Source organism: Sinocyclocheilus rhinocerous, unplaced genomic scaffold (assembly GCF_001515625.1).
Source record: "Sinocyclocheilus rhinocerous isolate Xijiao unplaced genomic scaffold, SAMN03320098_v1.1 scaffold785, whole genome shotgun sequence".
Lineage (NCBI taxonomy): Eukaryota > Metazoa > Chordata > Actinopteri > Cypriniformes > Cyprinidae > Sinocyclocheilus > Sinocyclocheilus rhinocerous.
This window is the reverse complement of record NW_015660521.1, coordinates 371,954-388,064: the sequence shown is the minus strand read 5'-3', so window position 1 is coordinate 388,064 and position 16,111 is coordinate 371,954. Positions and strand designations below refer to the sequence as shown.

Sequence of the window (16,111 nt, the reverse complement as noted above, 5' to 3'; positions counted from 1 at the left end):
TATATGAAAGCTATATCTATCTATTTGTTTCTTTAAATATTAATATTTTTAATATTTTACTATTTTTTAAAATATTTCAATATTTCTTTTTATATTTATATATTGTAACTGTTTATTTTTATAAATATAATAAAATATACAAATTATTTACATTTTCATTTCAAATGAATGATACTAATTTTTAAGTTATAATATACAATTATTTAAAATATACATTTATATGTTGTACCGGTAATTAATATTTATTTTATATGAATGTAATAAAATATAATAACATTATTTACATTTTACTTTTTAATTTTAAATCAATTTTAATTATATAAATAAGAAATCAATATAGAAAATGGCATTATTATCTATTTGATTATACAAAATATTTTTCTGACTTTATTTTGCATTTAGTTTGAGAAGTCTTCTCGTCTGTCTCGTGAGGCTGAAGACAGATTAAGGGCCATTCCCAAGTTTTGTTTTCCTGACTGTCATGACTGGCGTCCCTCCTCGGACCACAACAGGTAATATGCTAATATTAAACAATTTATGTTACTTGGCTAACTAATTCACACTCCTAATATAATCTTCGATTATCGCCCACAGTGAAACATTTTCTTTTGTCCTAACGGGGGAGGACGGGAGTCGCTTGTTTGGATACTGCCGCAAAATCCTGGTGAGTTTTTGTAAACGTAATCTCTTCTGGTCAATTAAAAATGATACTTTTCCCAAACATGCACATTCTGTCACTTTTTTTTCATTGTCATTCCAAGCATCTCATCAGATAAATAAATGATATAGGAGAGCAGCATATGGTGTGCTCTCAGTAGTAAATCTGCACTAACCTTGACCTTTGACCTGTGTCTTGCAGCCCAGTGGGAAGGGGAAGAGACTGCCTGAAGTTCACTGCATCATCAGCAGACTGGGCTGCTTCAATCTCTTCTCAAAGGTCAGGGACATTTCAGAGATCAGATATGAATTTCCTGTTTAATCAGCACTAAACCTGTAAGACAGATGCGGAATTGTAACTGTCTGAAATGTTTGAGAGCAGATCTTGGAGGAGGTGGAGAGGAGGAGAGATATTTCCCCGGCCTTGGTTCATCCTTTCATGCACAGTGTCATGGAAGCCCCCTTTCCCGCTCCTGGACACACCATCACCGTCAAGAGCTTCCTGCCGGGCTCTGGCAATGAGGTAAGATATTGTTTAACTCAGGAAAGATCATGTTTATTCCTTTAGTTTAGACTTTAATTTAGTATTCACTACTACATGTGGGTTATGACTTGTGGGTTATGACTTCATGTTTTGAATTTAGTTTCTCCCATAAAAGCAGATTATAGGTGTTTATTTAAATCTTGACATTATTTATTACTAGTCATAAATGGCAACTTGGATCTTTGTTGTTTTATAATAATTTTTTCACAATTTTTATTTTATTATTTATAATTATTTTACTTCACAAATAAATGGTTGCAACACCAGAGACGACTTATCATAAATTAGTGTTTTTTTAAAGATTGTGTCAGTATCATCTCAAAACACATGCCGCTGATCAGATGAAAATCAATAAGTTATAATATCAAATAATCATTTCAAAGAAAATCTTGAAAGAAAAATCACATGAACATTAAACAATTTTAAAATGAACTTCAACCATACATCAAAACATCATCTTAAATGTAAATAAAAACTTTTTCAACATGGCGGGAACATCATATTCACATTTGAACAGCCTTTTTTCTATGCACTTTGACCTTGGAAGTACTTTTCTACAACTTTCTATATTTTCAGAATTGTTTTTATAGCATAACACCTGTGACAAAAAATCAAGGGACCAGCATTCTTGAATTATTTAATATTATTAATGACTTTTTTTGCACAATTGTTATATCTTGTACATATGCTTAAGCCTGGAAAATAAGATAACTTAAAAATAAATTTATATTTTTGAATAAAATGTAATTATGAATAATTACATTATTAGGGTTATGAACAATAGAGTGTTTTATTTCAAAACAATCCAGTTTTATATGATGCACAAAACCTTTCAGTCTTACTTAAGAATATTCTGGCCTGTAGAAAGAGAATTTTCTCAAATGCTGTCTAATCAACAGAGGAGAGCTCTGAAATTTGATTACGACTACAGAGTTGAATTTAATAACCGCCATGCCTTGAATTGTTTCCATTGTTTACCAGCTTGAAATTCCCCATGCCAGCAATAAAATACTATTTGACAGAAGTGATATATCTTAAAATTAAATGTATTGCCTTCAGAAATCATTCTAATATGCTCAAGAAACATTTCTTATTATTATCAATGTCGAAAATAGTTGTGCTGCTTAATATTTTTGTGGAAGCCGAGATACAATTTCAGGATTCTTTGATGAATAGAAAGTTAAAAAAAAATTATTTGAAATAGAAATCTTTTGAAACATGTATTAACTGTCAATTTTGATCGATTTAAACTAGGGCTGCCAAATCGATTAATCGTGGTTCGTTGCATCCAAAATAAAAGTGTGTGTTTACGTAATGTGTGTGTACTGCGTATATTTATATATAAATACACACACCTAATTTAATTGTGATTAATCGAATTTGACAGCCCTAATTTTCAATGCATCCTTGCCAAATAAATACTCAATTCTAACCTTTGTACAATAGTCTACATCAGACTACTAACTGCTGAATATCTAATTGCTGACAAATCATTTTGTGAAATGTTAGCATGGGCCCATCTGGTCTTTGTATCAAAATGTCTGTTTCTTTCCTGAATTTGCTTCTATATTCATCTTTCTCTATATACTCTCTGTTGTCCTAGCTTGGAGACGAGGACTGTATCTTACCTAGAAAGCTGCAGGCAGCGCTTCAGGAGATACTGGAGAACAGGGAGGAGATCCTAGAACAAAACACGAGAGACAGGAAAGGAGGTTAGAGTCCTCACACGTGCCGTTATTCACAGCCGAACCCACAGCATCTGACTCAGTTCAGTTTTAAACTGGTTTAACTGAAGGTTCAGTCCATTGTCTTATTGTGTCAGAATGAGCTGTTCACCTTTTAAAACCCTACTGTCTGTGTGTTCATGATGTGATGAGTAACCAACCGTTAAACAAGGCCAGTGAGGTCAGGATCATGCCGACTAGTATGATTTCAGGTGTTACAGATGTTTCGTTAAGCCGGCCCAACGGCAAATAGTCATTATGGTAGTTATACTAAATATTAAAGGAATAATGGTTTGACAAGCACCGTTTCCTTGTGTTGACATTTCCTATTAAAACAGGAAGTTTTAGGCCTGTATTTATCAAATAGCAAATACTTTTAAGCCCTATTCGGATGGTAATTGTTTCTCATGTGGATGTCTGTAAAAATAAATTGTGACCTTGGACCACAAAACCAGTCATAAGGGTCAATTTTTCGAAATGTAAATTTATACATCATCTGAAAGCTGAATAAATAAGATTTCCATTGACAATATTTAGCCGAGATACAACTATTGACAGATGAACAGATGAAAATCTGGAATCTGAGGGTGCAAAAAAAATCAAAATATTGAGAAAAATGCCTTTAAAGTTGTCCAAATGAAGTTCTTAGCAATGCATATTACTAATCAAAATTGAAGTTTTGATATATTTACAGTAGGAAATTTACAAAATATCTTTATGGAACATGATCTTTACTTAATATCCTAATGATTTTTGGCATAAAAGAAAAACCAATCATTTTTACCCATACAATGTATTGTTGGATATTGCTACAAATATCCCCCAGCGACTTAAGACTGGTTTTGTGGTCCAGGGTCACAATTTACATGGCACCTCGGTGATAAAACTCATGAATACGGATGACGATTTATTCACAGTGGAGGAGCGAGTTCTGTGATCCTAACGCGCTACTCACGTGGCCAGTCACATGATAGTCTGCTGTAAATAAAATGCATTTTATTTACAAATTTATTCTTATTATTGTGGAAAATTTATTAAAAATACTTATGATAAAATGTATTCTTATTATTCCAAGCATATTTATAATATATATAATCCTATTTATTATTTGATTATTTAAATGTCCTGTTTAAAAATAGGAAAATAGACGCTCTATAGTAGTATAGAATTATAAGCGATAGTGTTATGTATATAACTGTATATAATACACATTTTAAAATTGTTTTGCATACCTACAGCTGCCTTAATAAAGACCCATTTTGAAGGTTCACATGCTTTTCTTCAATGGTTTGATGAGCAAAACAGCTGATAAAAACATCTCAATAATCCACAAGTAATCCACACACCCAGTCCATCAATTAACATCTTGTGAAGTGAAAAGAAGAAACAAATCCATCAAGGCGTTTTTAAACCTTCATTTCTAGCCCAAATACCAGTCCATATCCATCCTCCAATGCTTCCTCCAGTGGAAAAAGTCCATCCCTCTTATATCAAAATCCACTGTTTTTGCTTTAAAACAGTGCTTGTTCTGTGCATTTTTCTCTCCTCGTTCAGATGAGATGACTTTTTCAAAGTAAAAAGCAATATTATGGATAGAGGTCTCTTATTTTAGCATGAAGAAGTGGTAAGACGTTAAAAATGTCTTAATGTTGTATTTATTTCTTACAAACATTCACCTTTTCACTTTATAAGATGTTAATTGATGGACTGGAGTGGTGTGGATTATTGTGATGTTTTTATCAGCTGTTTGGACTCTCATTCTGACGGCACCCATTCACTGCATCCATTGGGTGAGCAAGTGATGATACATTTCCCTAAATCTGTTCCAATGAAGAAACAAACTCATCTACATCTTGTATAGACCGAGGCATTTTCAGCAAATGTTAATTTTTGTGTGAACTATTCCTTATTTCTCACATTAGCATATAAACCACAAAAGTCTTATTTTATGGGCTTTTTAAGCTTCCATGTAGTTTGTTGTTGTTGTTTTTTTATATATACTATGCAGTATCAATGTGTCACACTGTGGTTTCATTCTCCTAACAGATAAATCAGACCTGAGCACTTTGGTGTCAGAGGCGTTTGTGTGGTTCTTTGTTGAGCTGGTGGGACATTATTCTCTGTACATGAGCGACACCGGACCCGGTGGCACCCGAGAGCTGCAGAGAGACGCTTTCAGGAAATCTCATCCGTCCCGAGGAGTGCGACAGTTTCTCCAGCTCTTCATGGACACGCAGATGTTTGCTGGTTTCATTCATGACCGAGAGCTCAGAAAAGGAGGTGTTAAAGGTGAGAGAAGAAATATTCTGGGTTATTGAAGTTGTTATTTTTAAGGTGAACCATTCCTTTAAGTAATGAGAGGAATGTTTTGTTTAACAGGGCTGTTTGAAATGAGAGCAGCAGAATATTTGGATTCTTATCCTGAACCTGAACCAAGTGGAGTCAACAAATTTCTTAAGGGGCTCGGTAAATCTTTTGCTTCTTTTCCATTTGTCTGAAATAAAAAGATAAAAATGCCGAAGCAGTTATTTCCATTGTTTTATTCACAAATATTTTGGTTTGCAGGAAATAAAATGAAATTCTTGCAGAAGAAATAGAGAACTGTTTCAGACGCCAAGTATGAACGGCTTTTTTTCAAAAATGTGTGATGACTCAACCAGCATGACAGTTCCTCTCCCGTAGCCAATGCTGAAGGGTGGAGATGAGTTCAAGACTGGAATCAGCTTGTTCTGCCCTGAAAATTCTCCCGTCACGAAAGAGGAAAAGGCTGGAAATTAGTTCATAAGCACAAGGAACAAAGAGGACTGAATTAGAACAAAGAGGAAAGGGAGGAGTCTGTGTCATGTCATTGTAATTTTGATAAATAAGGAAAAATCTGACTATGAATGCATAATAACAAGAGTTGGGTAAACGGCCATGTCAGAGGTCTTGCATGTTTTTATTGTCTTAATGTAATTTTTATTAAGCTAGACAATAAGGTAAGCTTATGTTTTAACCGAAAACCTTTTCCAACTGGACATTTTTTTGTTTAAAGGAAAATATGATGAAGGATGACTTCTATTCCCCTTCAGGAATTAATTTATGATTCTTCCTATGCACGGAAATGGTCTTTCCAGTTAAATGTCAAGCATTTATTTTTAGCCAAATTTTCTGTTTTGTGAACTATCGTTGCAAATGTTTCAGTTTTACATTTTGTACAGTTTCGTTTTTAGGCAAACTAGATTTTTTTTGTAACATTTGAAAATAAAAAAACATGTTTCTGAAGCAATGTTGGACAGGAAGTGGGAATCAAACAATGTGATCTTGTAGAAATTGAAAATTTGGATGAGTGTTCAGTGATTGAGAATGTACAGGGTGCATGGGTTTAAAATATGAGAAACGTATAATGAAAGTGGAGTGTACAGTATTATTAAAAAACAGCACTTACAGCAGTAATGTGGATTTGGTGGCTACTTGAAAGAAGCTAAATAGCTTTTTTTGACATGTTACATAAGTCCATTTGTGTATTTTCATACTTTTGACGACTACTATTATTCCTAAAACATGTAAAGTAGTAATAACAGTGAGCCACTGTTGCTGTGTAATAAAATCAGCCCAAAGGCTAATTAAAACTGGGCTATAATAACAATCCCCTTTGACCCTACCCAAATATTAAAACTCAACATATGCCACTCCCATACCTAAAACACATGATTTACAGGCATGACTATGCTTTATACACAAATTAATACTTGAAAATAACTGGTAGGCCTACTCATAAGGGCCTTCCCTCACAAAACTAATAATCTAGCACAGTTTTATCATTAGCAGAATGTAAAATATTTCAATACACACATTTCAGTCAATTTCAATTTATGCAATATGTAAAACATTTAAAAACAACACGCGGCAACAGTTTACAAGCAGCCAGATTCCGCGGGAAAAACGCGCGCGTCTCCTCCGATACACAAGGGGGCGCTGATGTTCGTATTTCATTCAATTCAATCATAATAGAAGCAGAGCGTGAAGCGTGTATTTGTAAAAGATGGCAGGACCGGCTTCAGTCGCTGGTGATGTTTTTGTCGATGCTCTGCCTTATTTCGATCAGGGTTATGATGCTCCAGGGGTCAGAGAAGCCGTAAGTAGACTGAATATGTCTTTTTGAACGTTCTGTCTTATTAAAACGACGATAAATAATACGTGTTTGACCTGTGTTGTCACTATGCAGACAGCTAACGGCTGCGCCTACTTCTGGTTCTTAAATGAGACAGTTTAGTTGTTTAATCGCATTATGCTTTTTGTTTTAAGTACGCTATAGTATTACAGTTATCTTTATTAGCGGAAAAGAAATTATATTCGAATCGTTTTGAATCAATTTTAGGCAGCTGCTTTGGTGGAGGAAGAGACGAGACGATACAGACCAACCAAGAACTATTTGAGTTACCTTCCCACACCAGATTTCTCTGCTTTTGAGGTACAAGAAAAATACCCGTTCTGCTACTACTTTACTATAATCCACATGTTCACATAATAATCTTAGTGTTATGTTGTTCTCATTAGACCGAGATCATGAGGAATGAATTTGAGAGACTGTCAGCTCGTCAACCCATGGATCTGCTCAGTATGAAGAGGTAAGTTTATTGAGCAAAACTTCTGTTACAGGTGGTCAACTCTAATCTTGTGTTCTGCTTAATGTAACCTATTCTAAATTGCAATAAATCTATTGTTTGTTTATTTGGATCCATATTAGCTTCCACAAAGTGGCTGCTAATCTTCATGGGGTCCACATATCTGTACAAAACAAAATTCATACAAATAAGTAAAAAGAACCCAAATACAATTACAGCAATCACATCACAAAAGTATACCTTTAGCAGTAGCAGCACATAAACATATTTATATAAACATATCTTCACATTTTCTTCGAAACACATATGTGCAGTTACTCTTTTGTATATTTATGGGAACCATATTCCAAGCACCAGAGCCTTGATAAACAGTCTTTTTCATCAAATTTGTTTGTGGACATAGTAAAAAAAAAAAATAGATAAAATGTAGATAAAACGAATGCCTGCACCTCATCTTTTAAAACTAAAGATGGAATAAATGCAGAACATTTCCTATCTACAGATGTCTCTGGGAGGAAAGGCTGCACTAATATTAATAGCTTGTAGCAGCCTATTTCCCAGTGAAGTATGACACTAGCATAATCCTATCCACCTTATTTATATTTTGCAACGCAGAAGTAAGCTATTTTCTGTGAATATGCAAAATGCAGCAAATCAGTGTTTAGGATTATGATGATAAAATAAAATATAATAACAAATACCAGTTTTCAGTACAGCTAAAATAACTGGAAGTGAATGGATAAGATATGTTTCAATAATCAAACTAGCTTCACTGTTGATTACATACAATGTACAGATTTACTTTTACACATCCATTTATCCAAAGAGACTTATTTTGCATTCAAGGTACATGTTTTGATCAGTTCTTGGTTTCTCTGAGAATCAAACTTATGATCTTGGCATTGCTAGTGCCATGCTCTACCGTTTGAGCTACAGGAAGGCCTAAATTAGTTGGTCTGAGCTAGTTTCGAGTCTACATCCTTATTTAAAAAAAGTGAGTTGTTTGCTATTAAATCTACCTTCTTGTGCTTGTCTTCTTAGATATGAGCTTCCTGCTCCAACGTCTGGGCAGAAGAATGACATCACAGCATGGCAGGACTGTGTCAATAACTCTATGGCCCAGCTGGAGCATCAGGCAGTGCGCATTGAAAACCTCGAGCTCATGGCTCAGTATGGATCTAATGCATGGAAGGTGTCTAATGAGTAAGTGAACAGACCATTCAAGATCGGAATCTTTCTCAAGAAACTTGTAAATGTAAAGAAATAGTTCACCAAAAAATGAAAGTGTACTCACCCTCAGGCCATCCAAAATGTAGATGAGTTTTTCTTCATCGGAACAGATTTGAGAAATGTAGCATTGCATCACTTGCTCACCAATGCAGTGAATGGGTGCCGTCAGAATAAGAGTCCAAACAGCTGATAAAAACATCACAATAATCCACATGACTCCAGTCCATCAGTTAACCTCTTGAAGTGAAAAGCTGGGTATTTTTAATAAATCCATCATTAAGGCGTTTTAACATTAAACAGCTTGTAAACTGTGCTTGATCTGTCCATATTACTTTACCAATTCAGATGAGGTGACTTTTTCACTGAAGAAAGCAATATTATGGATAAAGGTGGTGCTGTCAAACGATTAAACGTGATTAATCACATCCAAAATAAAAGTTTTTGTTTACAAAATATATGTGTGTGTACAGTGTGTATTTATTATGTGTATATATAAATACATACAGTATATATTTTGGAAATATTTGCATGTGTTTACATGTATACATTTATATTCGTATAATTTATATTATATAAATGTATAAAATATAAACCTATATTTTTCTTAAATATGTACATGGGTGTGTGTGTGTGTGTATTGGGGGCGTGTTCGAACGAGCCGTTTTAGGTAGGTGTGGCTAACTCTTTTTATTTATAAAGAATATCTCTTTGGATTTGAGACTTTAGTCTTTGCAACTTTACAGATCTTCTTTATGCACCAAGAGCTTGTAACACTCCAAAGAGAAAGGAAAAATTGAAATCGCATCATATGACTTTAATGATGGATTTGTTTCTTACAAAGATGCTGCTTTTCGCTTCACAAGATGTTAACTGATGGACTGGAGTTGTGTGGATTACTTGTGGATTATTGTGATGTTTTTATCAGCTGTTCGGTCTCCCATTCTGACGGCACCCATTCACTGTAGAGGATCCATTGGTGAGCAAGTGATATAATGCTACATTTCTCCAAATCTGTTCACACAAAGAAACAAACTCATTTACATCTTGGCTGGCCAGAGGATGAGTAGATTTTCAGCAAATGTTCATTTTTGGGTGTACTATTCCTTAGTTTAATATAGGACCTACTTTGTATTACATTATTAAAGGGGTTAAAGGGGTCATATGATGCTGCTAAAAAGAACATTATTTTGTCGAAGCGGATATCGTCCTCTTTTGGAAGACCAAACAAAGTAGTTTCGCTTTCACAATGAAGCACACAGCGTCTTCAGGACATGGCTGCAGCGTCAACAATACTACAGCGAGAATAAAAGTTACGCTTTCTTTCTTTGCGTGAACATTTGGGGGCTTTATGCAAATCTTCCCACATAGTGAGGTAGGTATGTGGGGGCGTGTTCGAACGAGCCGTTTTAGGTAGGTGTGGCTAACTCTTAACTTTTATAAAGAATATCTCTTTGGATTTGAGACTTTAGTCTTTGCAACTTTACAGATCTTCTTTATGCACCAAGAGCTTGTAACACTCTAAAGAGAAAGGAAAAAATGAAATCGCATCATATGACCCCTTTAAAGTCAGTTTTGAAAATGGTGAACGCTATTTGCGGGGTCATGACTAAAAAGCTTACAGGATTAAAATGCTATTTAATTCCTTAATGACGCAATATAAATAGAAAATATAAACAATTGTGAGTTCTATTTGTGGATGTTATGTTGATCATAATTGGTTGTCTTCTCTGTGAAACAGTAACTTGGCCTTAATGATTGAAAATGCACAAAAGGAACTGCAGAAGGCTAGGTGAGTGACTTGTTGGTCAATGTAATTTACTTTACATATGGGTGTTGAATATTGTGGTTGTGCACAAACTAACTAGCTTTTAAAATTAATCTTAATATTTCTATTCTCCTTTCAGAAAGCAGATACAGGATCTGAACTGGCAGCGCAAAAACGATCAGCTGGCTGGAGGAGCCAAACTACGAGAACTTGAGTCAAAGTCAGTACTTTATTATGTTTCTATATGAAAACCATTTCCAGAAATTGTCTCAAGTTAAATTCAATTAGTTTACTCCGCTCTGATGGAAGCGTTTCTGCTTATGTTTTCACAGCTGGGTGTCTCTCGTTAGTAAGAACTATGAGATTGAGCGAGCCATCATACAGCTGGAGAATGAAGTGGCACAGATGAAACAGCAACAGGGTGATGAGAACAAAGAGAATATTCGACAGGACTTTTAAATAATGAAAACAGTTTAAGACCCTCTTGAAACTGTCAGACTTTGCTAAAGCAAAGGATCGCCAAAGTGTGATGTTGTGTTTCTTGTTTTGTTCCGTTTTTGTGACGAACAGTGAAAACACAAATGAGCAATAGTGTTGTAGTGCAAACAGAGGGTAAGCTGGTGTATAGTTCATGATTTTGCACCAAAAATAAACAAGATGTCCATTTCGATTCTGGAAATCAGTAACTCACATTTGTTTACTGTATACATAAAGTAGTTAATGTGGGTGTGTTGACATTTATAACAATTTTGTGTTTATGTACGATTACCTGGTGGACATTTAGTTCATCTTAATTTTTATGTTCTACTCTTTGTAATATTTTTAAAAAAATATACAATAAAATGGTAAAATAATGACTTGCATTGTTCAGTTTCTCAGTGAAGACTCCACCAATGTGTCTGGAAATGGAAAATATAAATTATCTAAGAACATCACAGGCTAAATTCCACACTTTTGGTCTTTTTTAAAAAAATCCCTTAATTCCTGTCTCATGCCATTCCTGTTGATCTTCTACATGAGCAAACTGTAGAAACAGCTATAGGGACCTGTATTGTACAGTAGTATAGATTAAAAAAAATATTGCATTATCTTTTGTATTAACTTGAACATTTAACGTTTGCTGTGAGTTAAACTTTGATCAAAGTAAAGTTCAAAGTAACTTAAGTTTTAAACATTTCTATTAAATTGTTACATGCAACAGTGGTTAGTTTCTTGCAATTAGTGGTCTGTTTGTGAGTCCTGAGGTATTTTAAATATCTTGCTTAATTGGGTGCTTTTTCTTTGATCTCCCAAAATAGTGCACACTGCTCATTAACTTACATTTTTAAAAATCGATTTGAATGCAACATGGTTACTAAGAAATCTAATTCCTTGATCTTCCCATCACACTTATACAATTTTTTCATATTCGATGTTTCTTCAGAATCTAAGTAAACTTTTGATACTAAAGTTGTATTGTGAAGACTTTAAAAAAATGTTTATCCTACTGTATTAGAAATGTGCGCATATCATGTTATATCAACGCACGCTTCGTTTTTCATCAGCAAAAGCCACGTGATCTCAACATATCCGACCCCATGAGGCGACCCGCTCCATGTATAGAAGAGCGTTTATTTGGTTACTGGTATAACTGGACTGGAGACTATCTCATGTGAATCATACAGTAAACATTTCCCAAAGTACTATTCAATTATCTATGTGTAAAACTTATTAATGAGTGCAGCTTTAACATGCACAAAAATAGTCAAAGACGCAATTAGTCGCCCACAAACAGCTTACTTTCGCAAAAGAGCAGTGAAAGAGAAACATCAGCTGGAGTTATTAGTAAGAATGAAGATTAGTATGGCATTTATTATAATGGGTTTGTGTGACGCTTTTGATTAACAAAAGTCTGATCATTTGCAGACCTTTACTGTAAGAAATTGTGGCTTTAAAATATAATATTAAAATTTAAATTTAAAGAATAAAAAAGATTGTACTGTTTTATATATTTACGTATATTAATTTATTTAACGTCAAATACAGCGTTATAGTGTTACATTTATTTTATAATATACAATACACGTACTTTAAAAAACATAAGTAATATTGTTTTACTTTTTATTTTTTAAATCTGTATTTCTCTGTGACGAACATGAGAGCGACTGCATGACGTCACACCCATCGGATTTTCTGAGCGCGTGGAACGTCAGGCGGTTCAAAGAGGAGCAAAGATGGCGGACAACAAAGGCCAAGATTGTACGGAGAGCTCCGCAAATATGGAGGTAGGGACTTCGGGAACAGAAGATAACGGAGACGGCGGCTCAAAGGACCCAGACGCGGTGATTTTAATCGACTCGGAGCCGAAGGAAGGAGCAGACGAGCTCAAGTCTCAAGAGACCGTTCCCCAAGCGCTGACGACATCCAGCAGCGGCGGCGGAGCTACAGACGGGACCCCAAATACCGAGAGCACCGAACCACCGCCGCCGTCGTCCTCCTCCTCCTCCTCCTCAGCGGACAGCACCGCTGCTGGCGCATCACCCGCTCTCATTAACGAGATGTCGCCTCCACCACCAGCATCCTCAACCTCCTCCTCTTCAACCCCTGCCGCCCCGATAAACCTACTGGATACGTGCGCTGTGTGTAAACAGAGTCTCCAGAACCGCGACTGTGAACCCAAACTCCTGCCCTGCCTGCACTCTTTCTGCCTCAAGTGCATCCCGCAGCCGGAGCGAAAGATCACCGTCCCGGTGCAAGGGCCCCATGGACAGGACACTCGTATTGGTAAGTTAGGAAAAGGGAAGTTAGCTTCGCCAGTTCTGTCCCCAACTATTCTGTCCCCAACTATTCTGTCCCCTATTCTAGTTCTGTCCCCGACTATTCTCTGCGTGCCTATGGATGCTGTAACCCAGTTGTTTTCAATCTTTTAGATGCATCCGACTCCCAAATATGCGCAAAGGACCCCTATCCTAAAATGTGAAAGGCAGCCATATATTTTTACGCATAAAAGACCTAATTTATACTATGGAAAAGGGCAGCGGCTATTTGCACTAAGTGTAAATAGCGATAGATGCTGTTTACAGTAAGTGAAAATAGCATATTTACAGCAATAGATGCTATTTACAGTTGCAAATAGCAATGGATTCTGTTTACACTAAGTGCAAAAAGCGATAGATGCTATTTACAGTAAGTGAAAATAGCAGCATTTTCTTAGCGATGTGTTATTTAAACTAAGTGCAAATAGCGATAGATTCTATTTACACTTTGTAAAAATAGCAGGATTTTCTGCTATTTGTACTATTTAATGCAAATAGTGGTGAAATATTATTTGGAACATTTTTAGTTACTATTAAGTAATTTATTTTTCCCCATACTCACCATAGTACTATACCGTTAGATAGCTATTAATTAATTAATTCATTCATTTTTTTGCATTATTTATTTATCTATTAGGCCTAATGTGGTTAAACCTTGTTGTATTTTTTACATTCTTGCAATGTACTACTGATTGACTCTGTCACAATTTATATTGTTGCAATAATTATATATGCTTGCATAAAGCAATATATACTCTTGGAGATCTTGGATGTGATTGTTTTTGCCGTTGCAAAGTGTGAACTGTTATTGCACAGCTGTATATATAAAGTTAAATATTTGTATATCCAACTTTATTCACATATATGCAGTACACTCACATAAAGCAATATATGCTACAATGCAAATCTAAACTGCTTGATTGTTTATATCATCACAAAATCTAAACTATAATAATCGCCCAGCTCTAATCTGCTAAATGCGACTATAAGGCATGATGTTATAAATGTTAATATCATGATTTTCTGTAAAACTTGCTTTGAAACGCTGTGCATTGTTTAAAGCAGTATACAAATTCAATTGACTTGACACCAGTAAGCAGTTTGAAAACCCCTGCCTGCACTAACCAACCATTACATACTAATGATAGATTGTCCAATTAACTAACCTTTCAAATAGTCAGCCTTGTCTAAAGTTGATTAGTTTGATTTAAATTGGATGCAATGATGTTGCAGCCTCATGCACGGTCAGTCAAATGATGTGACGGGTGTCAATCTGAGTGATAGGCTTTTTTTATGTAGCAATCAGATTTGATCTTTTCTCAGTGGACAATCTCAGACAGTTGCTGGTCTAGTTTATGAGACATATGGCCTGATGTTTTGACACGTCGTTGTCTGTGTACTGATGATCAGATTTGGTGCTGTCAGTATGTTTGTGCCATAGGAGCCACCTAATGTGGTTAACACACAAGGTAACTGAGGATGTGATAATGCAGGGGTCATGGCCTGTGACCTTAACTCATGTTGTCATTCATGCACAATGGTTTTCTTTGACAATGCACACTGTGTCATCCACAAATGCTGCGTTTTTTGCTTTGTAAATGAGACCAGAAGCAATGCTGTGGTGGTCGATTTGTGATGCATGGCTTAGTTTTAGCGTGGCTTGTTGGAGCGTTATCACTGTATTGTGTCATTATTGGTGCAGTGGAGGTATGAAATGATCAGCCTGACTTTTTGGTCAAGCACTTGCTTTGCTGTTGACTCCTGAGTGCAGTGTATGATTCATTATGCTTGCGTTTCTTGTAATAAGTTAGCGCCGTGCACTGTAGTTAATAATAGATGAACTCCGTATTAGCTGCTGCATGTAAAGCTATTTTCATTTTTTGTGTTTATTCGCCCATATATGGGATCACTGATGTATATTTATAAGCCCAAAGACTTTAATTTATCTTTAAACCTCTTCACTTCACTAAGCAGTCTCTTCACTGTTATTACTGAATGCGGTCGGATCAATATGATCATATCAGATCAGTGCTCATTACACTGCAGAATATTTTGTCAGTGTATCAGATTGAAAAGTTCATTCCACTGAACAGAAGTATTAAAATTGAGGACCGGTTCAGTGTATGAAACAAATTTGTACAAAAATGATATTTTGGTATTTTTAGGTTTGTTTGCTTTAATCGAATAGGATACACTGGGTGTCACATTACATTTTTAATGCATTACAGACATGAATCCCATGTTTTTTTGTTTTTTTTGTAGCGCGATTGATTAGACATAGCCTAAACTATTATCTTACTTAAGATTCCCAATTTAGTGGTCTTTACCATCTTGAATGTATCCAAAAATGAAAATCCTACAATAGCTAGGGTATGTTTCCATCCACCTATTTTATTTTTGCACATTTTGGAATATCACATATGGAAATGACAAGATTTGCATAAATTCTAAAAATGCGCATAAAAAAACATATGCGTACAACTGAGTAGGATACATTTTTATCTGATAAGAAAAAAATGTGCATAAAGTACAATGGAAACACATTTAGCGAATAAATTCCACCATGCGCATCAAAAAAGTCATGTGATTTTGCTTAATGGGTCGGGATAACTTGACTAACCAGCGGACCGATCTCATTGCACAGCATCTGAAATGTTGTTTTGGTCTTTCTGAAATGCCTGAGCAAAGTCTGTCATCAAAGTATTTCTGTATAATTCTCTTACACGACTACGTTCCCAAACAGCAGGCATCCACCTCTGAAAGCAATGACAGCATTTATTGCGTTTCGT

General features: G+C 35.4%; 3 protein-coding genes across 3 annotated transcripts in view; all 3 read left to right on the top strand.

Moving 5' to 3' along the window:
* LOC107725285 (DENN domain-containing protein 2C-like) overlaps positions 1 to 5,890 on the top strand; it is a 17,451-nt gene extending 11,561 nt beyond the window's left edge. Inside the window, exons 10-17 of the mRNA XM_016534498.1 lie at positions 403 to 512; positions 595 to 664; positions 860 to 937; positions 1,040 to 1,180; positions 2,805 to 2,913; positions 4,972 to 5,214; positions 5,305 to 5,391; positions 5,491 to 5,890. Of these exons, the coding sequence (XP_016389984.1) occupies positions 403 to 512; positions 595 to 664; positions 860 to 937; positions 1,040 to 1,180; positions 2,805 to 2,913; positions 4,972 to 5,214; positions 5,305 to 5,391; positions 5,491 to 5,522 (870 nt within the window). The 3' untranslated portion in view covers positions 5,523 to 5,890. The remainder of the gene's footprint in view (positions 1 to 402; positions 513 to 594; positions 665 to 859; positions 938 to 1,039; positions 1,181 to 2,804; positions 2,914 to 4,971; positions 5,215 to 5,304; positions 5,392 to 5,490) is intronic.
* Positions 5,891 to 6,899: 1,009 nt separating this feature from the next.
* LOC107725297 (pre-mRNA-splicing factor SPF27-like) lies at positions 6,900 to 11,326 on the top strand. The gene is made up of 7 exons (XM_016534511.1): positions 6,900 to 7,042; positions 7,286 to 7,378; positions 7,465 to 7,535; positions 8,574 to 8,735; positions 10,501 to 10,551; positions 10,667 to 10,747; positions 10,860 to 11,326. Exons 1-7 carry the CDS (start codon positions 6,950 to 6,952, stop codon positions 10,984 to 10,986), a joined length of 678 nt encoding a protein of 225 aa, XP_016389997.1. The 5' UTR covers positions 6,900 to 6,949; the 3' UTR covers positions 10,987 to 11,326.
* A 1,346-nt stretch (positions 11,327 to 12,672) lies between these two features.
* Positions 12,673 to 16,111, top strand: part of LOC107725313 (E3 ubiquitin-protein ligase TRIM33-like) — a 27,655-nt gene continuing 24,216 nt past the window's right edge. The window contains exon 1 of the mRNA XM_016534531.1: positions 12,673 to 13,290. Within this exon, the coding sequence (XP_016390017.1) occupies positions 12,741 to 13,290 (550 nt within the window). The 5' untranslated portion in view covers positions 12,673 to 12,740. The remainder of the gene's footprint in view (positions 13,291 to 16,111) is intronic.

Excerpts from the sequence above, each read along its gene's own strand:
- LOC107725297 (XM_016534511.1), top strand. The coding sequence starts at position 6,950 with ATGGCAGGACCGGCTTCAGTCGCTGGTGATGTTTTTGTCGATGCTCTG. Across the intron at positions 7,379-7,464 it reads CAGATTTCTCTGCTTTTGAG|ACCGAGATCATGAGGAATGA; the intron begins GTACAAGAAAAA and ends TGTTCTCATTAG. Across the intron at positions 10,552-10,666 it reads AAGGAACTGCAGAAGGCTAG|AAAGCAGATACAGGATCTGA; the intron begins GTGAGTGACTTG and ends TTCTCCTTTCAG.